Source organism: Garra rufa, chromosome 9 (assembly GCF_049309525.1).
Source record: "Garra rufa chromosome 9, GarRuf1.0, whole genome shotgun sequence".
In the NCBI taxonomy this organism is placed as follows: Eukaryota; Metazoa; Chordata; class Actinopteri; order Cypriniformes; family Cyprinidae; genus Garra; species Garra rufa.
In genome coordinates this window covers 26,398,228-26,414,788 of record NC_133369.1, presented here as the reverse complement: position 1 = coordinate 26,414,788, position 16,561 = coordinate 26,398,228, and the positions used below count along the sequence as shown (strand labels likewise).

The following is a 16,561-nucleotide window of genomic DNA, read 5'->3' as shown; positions in this document are numbered from 1 at the left end:
CTGTCCTGAAATGTGTGCACATATGGGCCTTTCTACAGAATTGGTGCAAACTGCTACCCCTCAACCAAAAAATACATTTAAAAAGCATTTAAGTATTAAAATCTTAGATGTTTACAAAGATCCTTTCATTATCTATTGAAACCCAGAATAACGTTTAAAATATAAGTAAGCTTAATTTATATAAAATCATCATTAAGTGGGTACTTTAAATTGGAATGTGGATGTCCCAAACCCTAACCCCTAAATTTCAACTTATGAAAATGATAAAGTAATATTTTTGGAATTTTATTCCATTGTTGTTTAAAAAAATAAAAAAATAAAATCTGGAATATTTATGTAAAAAAACCGTGTCCCGCATTTTCATGTCACTACCGAAACAGTGTATGTTTTAGTCAATTGGCCTACATTTATGATCAGGAAATATTTATGTCTCTCATAGCTACATGGTGGTACCTATCTACTATAGGCCCTATCATTTTGAGGTAAATGTGTTCAAAAGTATGTGCTTACTTTTTTAGAATGTCACTACCGAACACCATTTTTCTATAATTAAATACACTTTTTTGAAAGTTATTCCATAACGTTTAGTTTTTATATGTGTACAACTGTTCAGAACTGCGCTAGCTAACCATGTGCTGATTAGCATCTTTGAGCTAGGTTCAAAAGTATCTAAAATTGTCACTACTGAAACAGTCATGACCGAAACATTTGGTGAAGTTTCGGTAAGTCACTACTGAAAACGTGCAATCACAATGTTTTGTGAATGTTTATTGAATTATCAACTAAGATGATATAATAATGTTTGGTTCAATGTATATTCAAACTTCCTTAACTTTTTGCCTTTTACAAAGAAAAATTTGATTCAAACTACAACAAATCTCATGAATCAAACTTGAAATATTGTAAAAATTGTATTTGTTATTGATTTATCTCTAAAAACGTATTTATTAAAATAAAAAAATATATTTACAAGGAAGATGCAACGAAAATCTTAATATATCAATATAACCCTTCTTATTAAATTATAAATTACTGTGTTTAGGCAGTGACAAATTTAAGGAGAGGACAAATTTTCCAAAACTGCACAGTACTAGAAATGTGTACCTTGGATATTATACAATTGGCAATTTTTACAAGACGTTTCCAACTTTGAACCAATTCTGTAGAATGGCCCATGTATATTTACAATGCACATAGGCCATGAGAGGGATATGATGTTGAATCGCACCTTGATAAGAGCCTTTACCGCTTCAATGTCCTTCTCCTGCATCCTGCGCAGAACTACATCACCAAGGTCCAATCTAACCATTTTACCTGAGAGAGACATTATCCAAACAAACAACAACAAAAAAAAAACATAAAAAATACAAATTAATCAGTTAAAACTGTAAATTAAATTAACTTTAGGAAATTTAAATAAGCATAATTAGATTTTTATTTTTAACTGCAGAGAAATTCTCTGAGGAGCACATGCAAATAAGGACAAGTTTAACGTGATTGACTTGTGGTTTATGTACGATTGCCTCTTGAGCATATTATATTGCATTACATCTCAAATATTTGTGAAAAACAAATTATGGCTTGTCTGCGTCTTTCCGACTGAGCAGCTGTTCAAGTAGTCTTGTAACAGGTTTATTGTAGCATGCTGTACCGTTAGCTTGGTCCGTCACCACGCTTTTTTAATCCCTTATATGGTAAACATCGCCTTCTTTAAAGCTCAATCTATGGCTGTAATATATAGAGCATGCGTGACCTACTTACCCAATATTCAGAGACGCCGTGAGCGCTTTAAACGCAAGGCGATGCAAAAATACCCTCCACTGTAGTCGATGTTACTTGCAGTGTTGAGGGACTTAAGGATTCAGCGCTTCCCGCATGGAATGTAAATTCAACCAATCCTCATCCGGGAATACGACCCTGCGCAAACTGCGTAGTCTAGATGCGCACATTCGACGCTAGAGCGCATGCGTTACGCATATGGATTTGACGCATATATATATATATATATAGTAGACCTTATCTATCAAATCTATAAAATTACTTAATATCAAATGGAATTTTTAACTGTATAAATGAAATCTTACCAAAAGTTTACCTACGTATGAGGTAAAATGGATATTTTTAAGCTTGGAGAAAACAGCAAACACAAATACTGACATTCATACCTATTTTTTATTGGTAATTGTCAACTAGTACCAATATTAAGAATGAAAACAAACAGAGTAGACATATTTACAAAAGTTCACTTTGTACAGTCACTGTCAACATGACAGCGTAGCTGAATATAGTTCATATTTAATATTAGTTCATAAATTCTCTTTTCAGTGCACCCTGGCTCTAGAGAGCACCAGGGATTTCCTTCATTTAGAAACCATTGTTTTTTTGTTTGTTTTTTGGCTGGGCTGTATTTGATAATTGTGGTTTGTGAAATAGCTCCCCGTAGGGGCCAGGTGAACAACTGTAACTACCAAGCAATATGCTTTATCTCCACAAAGTGCAGTCTTGAGGGTGGAGGGGGAACAACATATTAGGAAGAAGACACTGTGGTGTTCTAAGGATGTCTATGTGTGGAGCAAACAGGTCTCTAATGATTTATGTAAGATTCAACATAGGTCCTGTGTTGGTCCTACAACTACGTCATCAGCTTCCTAATCACTAAAACCATTAATCACAGTCCAAAAGGAACACTTTAGAATAACAGAACCATTATTTGAAAAGAATCCAGTCTGAATATGTGGTAAACAAATGTGCCATTTTGCATTTGAAACAGTGTCATGAGGTGCAAACTGTGTTAAAGCCAGTCAATTAGAGCTCTCCATATGCCCTAAGTTCCAATCAGTCCCATTTCCGAGGATGATATGCTCTCAGCCTCGGCAAGTTTAGACTCTTCAGACATTACTTCCTCACTCGTCCCATCATTACCTTGCTTTTCCTCAGTTCCTGCTGCTAAAGCATGTCCTACATCTGCTGCCTCTATTCCACCCTCTCTCAAACTGCTGGTGCTAACTTCAATTATAACAATGCCTTCTCCTCCTTCTAACTGGAAGATTCCCTCCATCTGTCCAGAGTTTGCTCCAACAGCACCTTTAAAACTTCCCCTTGCCCCAGAACCGTTGCCTTCACCTTCTATCAGTGCAATCATCTGAACACTATCTCCTGGACCTGTGCTTCCATCCATTTTGGTCTCATCGCCAAGCTCAAATACCACATCCTGCCCTTCCAGAGGCATCAAGGCTTGACCCGGATGGCAAGAAAGGCTGAGATCCTCACCTGGGCCTCCCATGAAGCCTGAGCTTGGCTGAATGTCCTCCTCACTCTGAGGCTCAGTTTGGAAATGGAGCACAAAAGATTTTTCTACTTCAACACTTCCCTCAGCATCTGCACTTCCATGCTCCTCGCTCTGCCCAGTCCACTCTTGGAGTAAGTTAAGAGAGACCATTTCTGTCTTCTCTTTTCCTGCATCTCCTTCACATTCCTCCTCTGTCTGAAACCGGAGGACATAAGACTTCTCTCCTCCCTCACTGTTCCCTCCCTCTTCTTGCTGGCCCTCACCTTTAATTTGCAAGACGTAAGAATGCCCTGCATCGCTCCCTCCCTCCATCTCCACCTTCACCTCCATCCCATTCCCCTGACCCCCATTCTCAATTTCTTTATTTAGGCACAAAACGAAATGCTCCCTTGAGATTTCTTCAACAGCCTTCTCTACAATTGGAACACTCACAGGTTCACTGCTCAACATGGAGGAACTGTTTGTTAGTGTGGAGTTTGACGTCACTGACATAACGCTAACTGGAGGAACCGAAGAGTTTTCAGGTACTTGGCTGGTGTTGACAGGTGACACAGCCAGAGGATCATCAGTGTTAAGGTGTGGGAACTCTGTCTTTAAAGAAGCAGCAGAAGTGGCACCGGATGTTGTGGTGGATGTGGAAGGTGCAGCTGATAACATTAATGGTTGCTTAACCGGTGTGGTCTGAACTGATTTCTGGGTAGCAGCTTTAGGTTTCCGTCCACGCCTGGTTCCTCCTTTCCTGCTACGACCGAGGCTGCCTAAAATGGGACGAGCAATCGTCGATGTGCCTTGGGGCTGGGCAGTAATGAGGGGAGCATTATTATTAGTTAAAATAAATCTCTGCTGTGTCTGAACTGGTTGAAAACTTGTTGAAATTTGAGTTTGGGGTGCTGCCAGAACTTGGGGCATTGCCGGAATGGTCTGCACCAAGGGAAGGGTCTGTGGTTCTGAAGGGGTGGGAAGAGTGTTTGTACTGGATGCTGTGGGAACCAGGATAAGACTAGGCTGGTTTCCGTTGTTGGACTGGCACTGAAGAAGCAGGAAATTCTGTGTCTGTGGAGGCGGTGGTGGGGGAGGAGGGGGTGGAGGAGGAGGAGCTGGCTGTGTTGGCGTGGGATTGGATAGTGGGATCAGCTGCAACCCTGAAGTCGTCTGGATCATGAAATAATTCTGTGATGTGTTTGGAGGTATGTCCAAATTTGGGGGGGAAAGAATTAACGTGGAATTGCCATCAGTGGGAAACAAGGAGGTAAGTCCTCCAGGCACATTCAAGTTTAAATTTAGCGTTGCCGTCTCTGAAGCCCCGCTACCTTTAGCCACCTTCCCTGCTTCCTTCATACACGCTACTGCACCCCCAGAACTGTGTGTTCTCAAGTGCCTCTGCAGGTAGGAGAGCATGACAAACTCTTTTCCGCAGTGTTGGCACTTGAAGTCCTTGCGCGAGGAGTGTGTGCGTAGGTGCAGCTGCAGATTGGATGAGTGGGTGAAGCTCTTGTGGCACTGGGAGCACTGAAAGGGCCTTTCTCCGGAGTGTGTCCGTTCGTGCTGCTTGAGGTTGGAGGTCTGAGAGAAAGCCTTACCGCACACAGAGCAAGCGTGTGGACGTAGGCCAGAATGAAGCTGACTGTGGCGACGGAGACAGCTGGTGTTCTTGAAAGACTTGCCACATTCCTGACATACATATGGTCGCTCACCGGTGTGCTGGCGAAGATGGTACTGGTAGTGTGAGCTCCACTTAAAGGTCAGCGGACAGTAGGGGCACTGAAAAGCCCGTACACCTGTGTGGACCTAGATGGGTTGAGAAGAGTTTAGAAGATGTGTTAATATTTATTTAGGCTTTTTTTAGAGCTAATTTAAAAAACAAACAAAATTCTGTCATTCATAAAGACAACAAGCCATTCTCCATGCACAAAAGCTCCATAAAAGTATTACAAGTCTAGTTGACAGACTGATGTGCTACATTGCTTTGTGCAGGATACAAATTGAAATACAAGTCACTGGTAGGCTTTCCTTTAGTGCAGTGTTTACCAATCACTGTGCTGCAGCACACTATCATGCCGTGACAGGTTTAAAAAATTGGTATATTAAATATATATTCTAATAAAATTACAATGTTTTCTGACTTCAGATGCATTTAACCCGGTTGCAGGGGTCTCCAACTAAATATTAGGACACTTTAAAATACCATATGACCTGCTCCTTAATAATGCCTCCATTTTTTTAATTATGCAAAAACAAACCAAACCATGTTAATTTTACACAAAGCTGTATTTACCCTTTGGTGTATGGAGAGCAGTGAGGACCTTTTGAAGCTCTTGCCACACTCTGTGCATCGATAAGGTCTCTCCCCAGTGTGGTCTCTCATGTGGTACCTCAGTCCTGATGAACCTTTGAATGACTTCCCACATTCAGAGCAGCGATATGGCCTTTCTGTAGGGAATGAAAACAGAAATACAGCCGTGAGATGAATATGAGAGTTCCACTATGTGCAAATGTCTCAAATGGGTGTTTACTGTGTCCCATGTAAAGCTTGAAAATAAATAGCGTAGTAGCATAGTATAATAAATAAGAATATTGAAACCTTAAAATCAGAGATGCCAGATTTTTAATATAAACTAATCGTTAAACATCCACTGCAGCACTCTTACCGTTATTTGTGGCTGATGTTTTGCTGCCTCCACCTCTCCTGGCTCCCTTTCCTGATGCTTTGGCAGATGGTTTCACAGTTCGTCTCTCACCCTCCTCAGTAACCGCAATTAGACTGACATGGATCTCCCGCTCTCCATCTTCTCCATCTCTTTTTAAGGAGGGCAGGGGCAGTGAGAGAGAGGGGCAGATGATCTCTGCTTCTGCCTCTGCCTCAGCAAGCAGCCTCTGCTCAGGAGTGTGGGAGTGCTGGTGGTTGAGCAGAGAGGAGAGCAGAGGAAAGGAGCGGTCGCATGCCGAGCAGTTGAACTGAGAACGTGACTCGGATGGAGCAAGAGGATGGGCCTTGAAAAGAAAGAGATTATTAGAAATGGAGGTTTGTTTCTTAAAATCCTGTGTTCAACAGAACAGCTTCCTGGTCTCACCTGAGCCACATGTCTGGTCAGTCCACTGCTGGTCTTGAAACTTTTTCCACAGTAGGCACATTCTGTTGTAGCTTGTGCAGTTGGCACACTGGTATCAGTGGGCATCTGATTCACAGATGCAGTGAAGGTCTGCAGAAGATCATATTGTGCCTGCTCCGACTCATTTCTAACGGCATCCAGACCAAGTAACTCTGCCGTCTGCCCACTATCTGCAACTGTGGTGGTTTCAACAACCTCTTCAAAGTCTGCCAACAATGGTGTAGCCCCAACCAGTGACACTCCACCTCCTTCAGCCTCTGTGCTATTTTCTGTAGCAACCCCTCCACCACCTGCTGGGCCAAGGCTATCGAGATGTAAAGTCTGATGCTCCTCGAGGTGACTCTGTGTTGAAAATGTCTCGTTGCAGCTGCCACAACTAAACAGCAAAACACTAGCACCTGTGTCAGTCTTGCTCATGTGGATATGCTCTGTGCCTGTGACAGTGGAGGAAGTGGGTGTGAGCGTCAGCTGTGGCAGGATGTTCTGAGTGGCTGTACCTGAGGTAGCAGGCGAGGACGTATTGTGAGACAGGAACACCTGCCCGACCCCTCCTTCCTGTCCACCTACGAGTCCAACCATTTCAGAAATGCTCATTCCAACAGTGTTTAAATCTTCCGTCAGCACCACCTCCATCTCTCGAGTTGCTGATCCTGAACCAGCCCCTCCTGCCTTCCCAGCGCCTTTTCCCTTTCCTTCTATGTGAGAGATGCGATGCAGCGCCAAATTAGATGAATGTGTGAAGCTGCGCCCACATTCCCCACAGATATACGGGCGTTCGCCCGTGTGTATGCGCATGTGCTGTCGCAGATTAGTGGACTGACTGAAGGCTTTATTGCAGACGTCACAGACGTAAGGCTTGAAGCCCAAGTGTACATTCTTATGGCGACGCAGGCTGCTAGAGTTCTTGAAGGCTTTGGAGCAGCTGTCACATGGGTAAGGACATTCACCAGTGTGCTGGCGGAGGTGATATTGGTAGTGTGAGCTCCATTTGAAGGTCAAAGGGCAGTAGGAGCACTGGAAAGTGCGAAGGCCTGTATGCACACTCCGATGAATCTGAACATATTTGGAAAGAAATGAATACTTTTATTCAGCAAAGTCACATTAAAAAGATCAAAAGCGACACTAAAGGATTGGTTTACTCCAGAATTAAAATTTCCTGATTTTACTCACTCCATTTCATCCAAGATTTTTATGTCTTTCTTTCTTCAGTCGAAAAAAAATCAACGTTTTTGAAGAAAACATTCCAGGATTTTTCTCCATAAAGTGGACTTCAAAGGGGATCAACTGGTTGAAGGTCCAAATTGCAGTTTCAATGCATCTTAAAAGGTCTCTATACGGAATAAGGATCTTATCTAGCGAAACAATCTGCCATTTTCTTAAAAAAATAAAAATAATATTTATATATTTTTTAACCACAAATGCTCATATTGCACTAGCTCTGCATCCACGACTTCACAAATTATGTAATCACATTGGAAAGTTCACACGAAAGTACTGACAAAGCGAAAGTCATTTGGCCTTTACAAAAAAAAAGATTTTGGAGGAGAAAACGTACGGTAGGGCATTTGTGGTGAAAGAGTAGACTTGTGTAGACTTGAGTCAGGGGCGCCGCTAAGGGGGTGAAAGTTAGGACAATTCTAAGGGCCCACGCCATTTAGGGGCCCCCAGATGTCTGCTTTTGTGTGGTGGGGGGGCCCAACCTCATATTTTGTCATAGGGCCCAAAATTGCAAGCGGCGCCCCTGACTTGAGTAGACATTTGTGGTGAATTTGTAGACTTGTGGTGAACAACATGTAACAGAACAAAAACAGTCACATTTTTTGCCCTACCCTACCTTTTTGAACTTAAGTACACAGATCAAGATTTAATTGCATGTGACCTAACATGATTACGTAATGCATGAAGTGCATTGCAGAGCTAGTGCAATACGAACATTTGTAGTTAAAAAAAAACATATATATATATATTTTTTTTTAAATGGCTAATTGTTTTGCTAGATAAAACCCTTATTCTTCAGCTGGAATCATGTAGAGAAGCTGCAATTTGGACCTTCAAACCATTGGCCACATTGAGGTCCACTATATAGAGAAACATGCTGAAATGTTTTCCTCAAAAACCTTAATTACTTTTCAACTAAAGAAAGAAAGAAAGAAAGAAAGACATGAACATCTTGGAATGCCATGGGTGTGAGTAAATTATCAGGAAATTTTAATTCAGGAGTGACTAATCCTTTAAAGACATTTTTACACATTTCAAATGAACACTTTTCCTTTGAACTTTCTATTATTCAAAGAATCCTAAAAGAACAACACATCAGTTTGAGATGCACAAAAAGGTTTGAGTGGACTTTAAATTGAGGTAATTTCACCTGTAGAAGAGAAGAGCGTTTGAATGCTTTACCACAGTCATCACACTTATACGGTTTCTCTCCAGAATGAGACCTAAAACAACATAAAAAACAGTTTTATTAAGGAACTTGTGGTGAACAACATGTAACAGAACAAAAACAGTCACATCTTCATACATGAGCTCTCACCTCTGGTGGTATAGTAGGGCAGACGAGCCCTTGAAGGCCTTAGGGCAAAGGTTGCAGCGATACGGCCTCTCATTGTTATGGCTTCGCTGATGATGTGCCAATCTGGATGACCACTTAAAACTCTTCCCACAGTCCAAACACTGGAATGGATGCTCTGGGTTTTGAGCCACCGTTGCAACAGGTGGCGTTGATGATGTCACCATGTCACCTGTGAGCCCGATTGTTCCTGACTCTTTGCTCTCTTCTTCTCCCTTCTCTCCATCCTCCTCTCCATCCTCTACGGAGGGGAGGAGGGAAGGAAAGGGAGAGAGAGAGGAGGGTGTCTGAGAAGGTAAGAGTTCAGTTTGGACAACCAGAGTAGCAACAGTGTTGGCCATCACAACTGGTGAGAAAAAGTTGGGCTGTAGTGAAGAAATCTCAGTCGTTTTGTAGTTTTGCTCTTAGTATGGCAGCCATGGTTTGCATTTAGCATTTGAGTTTGGGCCAGTTCTCTCAGATGTCAACCAGAGAATCTTTTCTTAGGCAGAATGTCTTCTATCGTCTTCTTCTTAGTTGATAGGACTGTAAAAACACATTTAAATATTTGTATGATTCATGCAAATGCAAACAAAAACTGTTTAAGATATAACAGTGATGTGTTACAACTAAAAAAATGGGAAATATTTTTTTTAGATATTGGGGCAAAGAACAATAAACTGCAACTACCATATAATCATGCATGTAAAGGATTCACCCATTAATGAAAATTTTCTGAAAATTTACTCAGGTCATCCAAGATGTACATGAGTTTGTTTCTTCATTGGATTGGATTTGGAGAAATTTAGCATTACAGTCAAACCAAAAATTACTCAAACACCAGTTATAATTTTTGATATTTTTTCACTAGTGTGTGCAGGCCACGATAGTTCATTAATGTCAGTGAGGATAGCAAAACAAAGTAAACTGTGACATATTATACCCATACATTTTTCTTACAGTGGACTACCAGTAAAATTTGATTTGACACGACCATGTTTTGTTACATACATACCTTTCTATCAAAGTTATAGTTCTTGTCATATTGTATTACCATGTTCTAAACTAGATTGAATGAACTGTGATAATGTGAAAAAGGTTGAAGGTGTCTGAATAAATTTTGGTTTGACTGTACATCACTTTAGAGGTCGACTGATTATCAGTCTAAGCACCCTAAGCCTAAGCACCCTAACCCTCAAACGAAACCAAAAGCACCCTCAGTTAAAGCTGTAATAATAGCATTTTATTGCAGATTTAGCTAACAATCCAGTGCGTTGTGGTTTGCGCTCTGGAGGTCGGTCTGTGTTGCGTTTATGCTGAGCTAAGCAATGTAGCCAACCACGCACATATCTGTTGATTTCTTGGATTAGATGCATTAAAATCCTACCCTGGAAATCCAGAGGTCTCGCGAGAGCACAATTTGAATAGTCTCTGCAAGACACTCTGGCATCGAGCAATGATGCAGGTTACTGCATTACGTAAGCAGTTGTGGGAACCAATCAAATCGGTGTATCTGATGTAGGTGGGACAGAGGCGGGCTAAACTGATGACGACAGCGCTGCGACGTCCGAATCATGTAATAAACTTTGAAAGATCGCTGTTGCTACAGATGAACACCAGTTGTTTGAAACGGCTTTGGCCGCTACAATGAACGAGTTAGACTTAGCTTTTCATATAAAAGAGGAACAGAAAACCGAAAACTTGAATCGTTCCTTTGTAAGAAGGACGTTTATGCTGTTTTGCCGACTGGATACGGCAAGAGTTTAATCTAGCAGTTCACAAGTTCACGCTTACATATAATTAGCCGGAGAATAGTAGTGCATGTTTGGCGTGCTGTCCGGTGAAGGGCTCCGAGCTCGGGAGTGGCCCGAACCCAGAGTACCCCCCAATAGGAGTAGTGAGAACTCGGAGTGATGAGATGGGGTGGTGGAGGGTTACTGATAAACCATCGAGTGAATTGAGGTGAGTCAGCTGTATTTAAACCTATGGCGCTGATTGACTTGAGTGGGCTCCTCTTGTGATGTTTATGCTAAGTATCTGACGCGCTTCTCCCGAACTTTGTTAATGAAACATCTGCTGGTAGCTAAGCGTGTATTGTTGTGATTGGTTGTGGCATTATCCAATTGTGTGCAGTGAGAGTTTCAAATGCATGCTTGGTGCCGCCCCTCGAGTTAGGCAGTTTTCATTGCTCGATCCCAGACCCTTTATCTTAATAGATTAGGGTCTGGATTTTCCAGGCTATTAAAATCCACTAAACCGCTCAAATCGCCGGAGTTTTTGCTGAGGTAACGTTATTGTGTTCAGCACCAATCATCTCATTATAACAACGCAGACGTGATGTAAAAAAGAGAGATTCGAACTTCATTGTTTATAACCGGGCCGTTAACTGGCGGACCCCGGTCCGAATCCGCGTTCATGCGGACCGTGAAGGCTTTCGACATAATGAAATAAAAAAATACCAAACGCTTAACAAAAAAATTATATTACACATCAGGGTCAGCGTTTGGGTGCAATCTTCCGTGCAGTGATAAGAGCAGAGATCGGATCTAGATGTAGCTTTCAGTGAGTGAAAATGAAAAAAACATAATGTTGGGGTTACGTCACAATATTGTAAATACATTGTTTTTTTTCTAATGTTTTTATATACTGTTTCTATATATTGTATTTTTTATAAAATATTTGTTTTAAACCATGAATGTGAGCCAATGGATATCACACAAGCAACGTGAAAACAGCGCAATATGTTAAAGTGAAAGTAAAAACAACGCTTTTAGCATCTGACATGCACATTCTCTCAGAGACAATGATAGACGAATATACTTCATATGCTGATATTAATTTACCTCTCTAATATTTCTCTTGTGCGCCGAACATAGTGGGGAAAAATAAAAAGAAACGTATTTAAGGGTTGTTAAATGTCGGTGCTTGAAAAAAAGCTCTTGATTGTCATTGATGACTGCAGTGTTATTAGGGGTTAAGAAAGTTTTAATTATGATTTCGGGATGTCTTACGTGGGGACTGAAAGACAATTATTGCTATTAAACTTTAAAAGGCAATTTATTTAATAAATATGAGCGCTGCACGTTTCAAGGTGAGCTGCGGAGCTGCTTTGTGTACCATTCTGATAGCGCCTCATGCTGGAAGAGCATGATCTGACATTTTTAATCAGCTCGTACGTCTGCTGTTGTCAAAAAGACCAATGTGAAAAAAAATCAATCCATGGTTTTAAGCAGCAAACACGAGTTGTAAATGTGAACTGATGGATCGACAAGATAATGTGTTACATAAATTTAAACAAAGGCAGTAAAATATGTTATTTAATTAATATAATACTTGATCGATAATAATTGTTTAAATTAATATAAGAATTGACACTCTTGAAGGCTGAAATGTGAAGTTTATAATTTAATCTTTTTTGTTTAGTGAAACCTGCATCTAAATTGTAAATCATGCTTTTGACTGTCATTTTAATTATTTATTTCTTCATTTATTTTTTGTTTAGGTCTTAAAAAAGGTTTTTAAACATCTAGAATTTAAGCTTAAATATGCTGCAGATACCCTGGTCTTGCAAAAACCATAAATGGTTTTATATATAATTGTCCAGACTTCGGCTGGTGAGGATGGTTCATTACTGGACCTCGTTTTAGTTGAAGACCCCTGGTTTATAACGTAGCCTATGGGAGATCGTACTATGTATACTGTATATAGGTATAAGGTTAGAGCACCCTCACTAATTTAAGAAGCACCCTCGGTGATTTAGTTCTGGAACCGGGCCTGAGTCTTGCTAGTAAGCATTTTTATGGTTATTGGTATCGGTCATTAAAACCGATTTGCCAATAAAATAATCTAAAAGCATTTAAAGAAAAAAAATTGTCAGAGCCCTTGATATCTTATTTTTGACACTAGACGTATATATCGGTTCAAAATATCGGTTATCGTTCGCCCCTACGTCACTTGCTCACTGATTGATCGTCTGCAGTGAATGGGTGCTATCAGAATGAACGATCAAACAGCTGATAAAAGCATGATTGTAAGAAACAAATACATCATTAAGGTATTTTATCTTCAAACCATTGTTTCTGGCCAAAATACCAGTCCATAATTCATAATAATTCGATTAATCGAGTACTCGAACCCATCAGTGACGATCGAGCATGAAAATGACGAACGATTGACTCCAGGGGCTTCAGTTGCCGTTGTTTTAAAGTAACGGGTGAAGCGCATCCACTACTTTATGATTGGCACGTAGTTCAAGCTCACATGCATTTTGTGTAGATAAATACAATTTGTAATATAACATTTACATATTTATGTATCTAGGCTGTGTGATTAATTTTATATACAATGCGTCATGTAGAAAAAGCGCTTCTGCTTCACCTCATGCTGTTATTTCTTTAAAATGTTTACTGTATACTGTGACACAAACGCCCTGCCCCTTGCTTAAACTCCACCCCCGATTAATCGAGTACTCGTTTCTCAAACCTGTGGATTAATCGAAATGAAATATGATCAGAAATGCCCATCCCTACTTCTGTGTCATCTCACATCAAAATCCCCAGAAAAAAATTTCATTAAGGACTATTTTGGACTGTTTTTGCTTATAAATAATGCTTGATCTGTGCATACTTCTCTCCTGATTCAAACCAGACAACATTTTCCCTGCAGAAAGAAATATTCTCATATTCAAGTCAGAGGCAATGATTTTAAGTTAAAAACATCTTAATGCTAGATGTGTTTATAAAGGGTGGGAGTCTTTCGGTACCTCGCGATTCGATTCATATCGATTCTTGGGGTCACGATCTGATCAAAAATCACTTAATGTTTTTTTTTTTTTTTTTAAATCACGATTCACATTTTTTCATCAGTTTTATTTGTGCACAATAGACATCAAATGCACCAGTATTTTGTTACAAAAACACATCAGTCTATAGTATGGGCATTCCTGACTCAAGAAATCAGTGTTTCCTATTAACTATTAACTTCCTAATATATCAAAAATATTTAACACTTTCCATTTGGGATGTGCCTGAATCTGAATACCGTGTTGGGAAAGGAAATGACATGTTCTACAGAACCCCTAAAGGAAATAAATACGAGATTATAAGAAAAACTATATTTTAATGCTTTCACCTGCAATATATATTCATACTGTAAATAAATTGTGAGCAGAGTGTTTGTTATTATTATTAATTATACTACAGAGCGGCAGCACTTACCACAAGATTAGATGTTTGTCAGTGCTGTCATTCGCCATCATCCTATCAGTCATCTCTCCTTACCCTGTTTATGTGTTAAGTAAATTCTATGTAATGTAATGCAACAGGCAACCACTAGCAAGTGGCTAACCATGCCTCTTTAGTAGCTCTGTAGAATGCATTGTTCTTCATCCCTCCCATAAAAACAAAAGAACCATAATTAATATAATATTTTTGAGAACACTTGCCCTCGCTGAAAATAGACCAGAATGTATTTGTTTTTCCTCCTCAACTGCGGTTGCTGTTTTGTTCTGGCAACATCATCTTATTATTATATTAACTGACATTTGTAAATCTATTTTTCCCCCACACCTAATTTTTATCACAAATATGCAGCTGTTCACTTGTTGAACTGGAGTCATGTGGATTACTTGTGAATTATTGTATTGTTATTATTTATCAGCTGTTTGGACTTTCATTCTGACGACACCCCTGTACCCTTTAGAGGATACACTGCGGAGCAAGTGATGTAACGCTGAATTGATCCAAATCTGATCCGATGACCTGAGGATAAGTACATTTTCAGCAAATTTTCATTTTTAGGTGAACTATTGAACTAAGAATACTACAACACATAGTAAATGATGATTAACATGGTTTGTGCTGTTCAGAATGTTTTTGTGCTATGAATTATTGCCTGCCACGGACATGAAGCCATTAAAATTCAAAGGAACATTTAGAAACACTATTTTCGTGTATTAAATTTTTATATTTCTGTTTACTTTTGCTCAAAAAACAAAGTGTCAGCACTCCAGAGTGCCAAAACTGGGTCCTGACGCAAAAACAGCTGAGAACTGCTGACATATTAAAAATATATATACAGCTCATCCTAAACGTCTGAGACTACACTACATGTAATTTGATTGGAAGTACAGATAAATCTTGAACAATACAAAATGGGGCTGCACGATTAATCGCACGATGTTGTGAGGCGCGTTTAGTCAATGAAGCCGGTACTTTGATTAGTAGTAAATCTCCATCACGTGCGTTCAGCTGGAGCGGCAATTAATACACAGAGACGTAAATCACTGACAAGCTACGCCAAATCGCGCTCAAAATTCAATTTTGAGCGCGATTTGGCGTAGCTTGTCAGTTATTTACGTCTCTGAACGCTCCTGCTGAACGCACGTGATGGAGATTTACTACTAATCAAAGTACCGGCTTCATTGACTAAACGCGCCTCACAACATCGTGCAGCCCTAAAACAAAATAAAGAAATGTCATGATGCAATATGAATATTTTGAAGATTCTGCACCATTTCTTGGTCACTAATGAAGAAAATGTGTGACACTGATCATGTGAACTGCTTTGTAGAAGTCAGATGTTCTTCTTCCAATGAAACACAAAAAGCTCCTTGGATCATGCAACACACTTGTGGAGTGTCATTAAAGTAAAAACTAAGCACCAAAACACTCTGAAATTCATTTTTAACAATTCCACCTTTCATTCATAAAGTTATGCTGGTAACATCATTTGTAATAAACAAAATATGAAATTCGTTAACAGACTTTCTTAGAAATTGAAAAGCTATTTTCCTTCCACAAATAATTCTGATGATCCTCAATGTGTCTCAGTAGTAAACAGACCATCTGAGTGTTGATCCACCTTCCCCTTTAAAGATCCTCCTCCTCCTGCTTCACTCCCCCTCCCTCACCCGCTATCTATCTGTGTGTTCCTGCCTTCTTGTCCTGGGAAATGAAAAAAAAAAAACTAAACACGAAACGAAGATTAAAGGCTTCAAGTGGCCAAAGCGCACTCACCCTTTAGTTTCTATACAAATCAGCAGTGGGTCGTTTTTATCGGCTGTTTGTTGAATTATTTGCGCTGTCTCGAGCCGGCCTTCTCGAATCCATCCCAGCCTTGTCTTCGTTCCTCAAGCGTCACAATATTTGTCGGAATAAGTGCATTATTCTATGCATGTATTATCCCCCTGGTTCACTGCTGTGAAATGTCCATTTTTGATGTAATTATAAAAGGCCGAACTCCGCAGTGATAGTCCACACAACCTTAACAATAATCTAGAGCACAAACTAACCAGCAGTCGCCCGTCTGTGACCGCCTCTCAGTAAAGTCGTCAGCTATTGGTTCGCCCTCGTCCCCTGTTGGCTCGTCTCATTGGTCAAAAAAAATACTGTGACGAACTTTTTATTAAATTACGCATAGACCGTCGGTGGTTTTGTTTAAAACTGAGAAGGAATACACCCCTTAGACTATTACAGAAACGTCGCTTTCTAGATAAGTCTTAAATCGGCTTTATAGACGAAGGAATGATCTTTTAGGTACTGGTTTGGCTCTGCGCAAGGGCTTGTGGGTAATGTAGTTTAACCCATACGTCATCGCTTGCTCAGTATGCTC

At 40.1% G+C, this 16,561-nt stretch overlaps 1 protein-coding gene across 1 annotated transcript; it reads right to left on the bottom strand.

Moving 5' to 3' along the window:
* Window positions 1–2,153: 2,153 nt before the first annotated feature.
* znf628 (zinc finger protein 628) lies at window positions 2,154–16,249 on the bottom strand. Its single transcript, XM_073846790.1, has 7 exons — window positions 15,967–16,249; window positions 8,936–9,496; window positions 8,768–8,840; window positions 6,361–7,452; window positions 5,938–6,280; window positions 5,565–5,719; window positions 2,154–5,077 (listed from the first exon to the last, which is right to left on the bottom strand). The coding sequence occupies exons 2-7, from the start codon at window positions 9,310–9,312 to the stop codon at window positions 2,825–2,827; spliced, it is 4,293 nt and encodes a 1,430-aa protein (XP_073702891.1). The 5' UTR covers window positions 9,313–9,496; window positions 15,967–16,249; the 3' UTR covers window positions 2,154–2,824.
* Window positions 16,250–16,561: the final 312 nt, after the last annotated feature.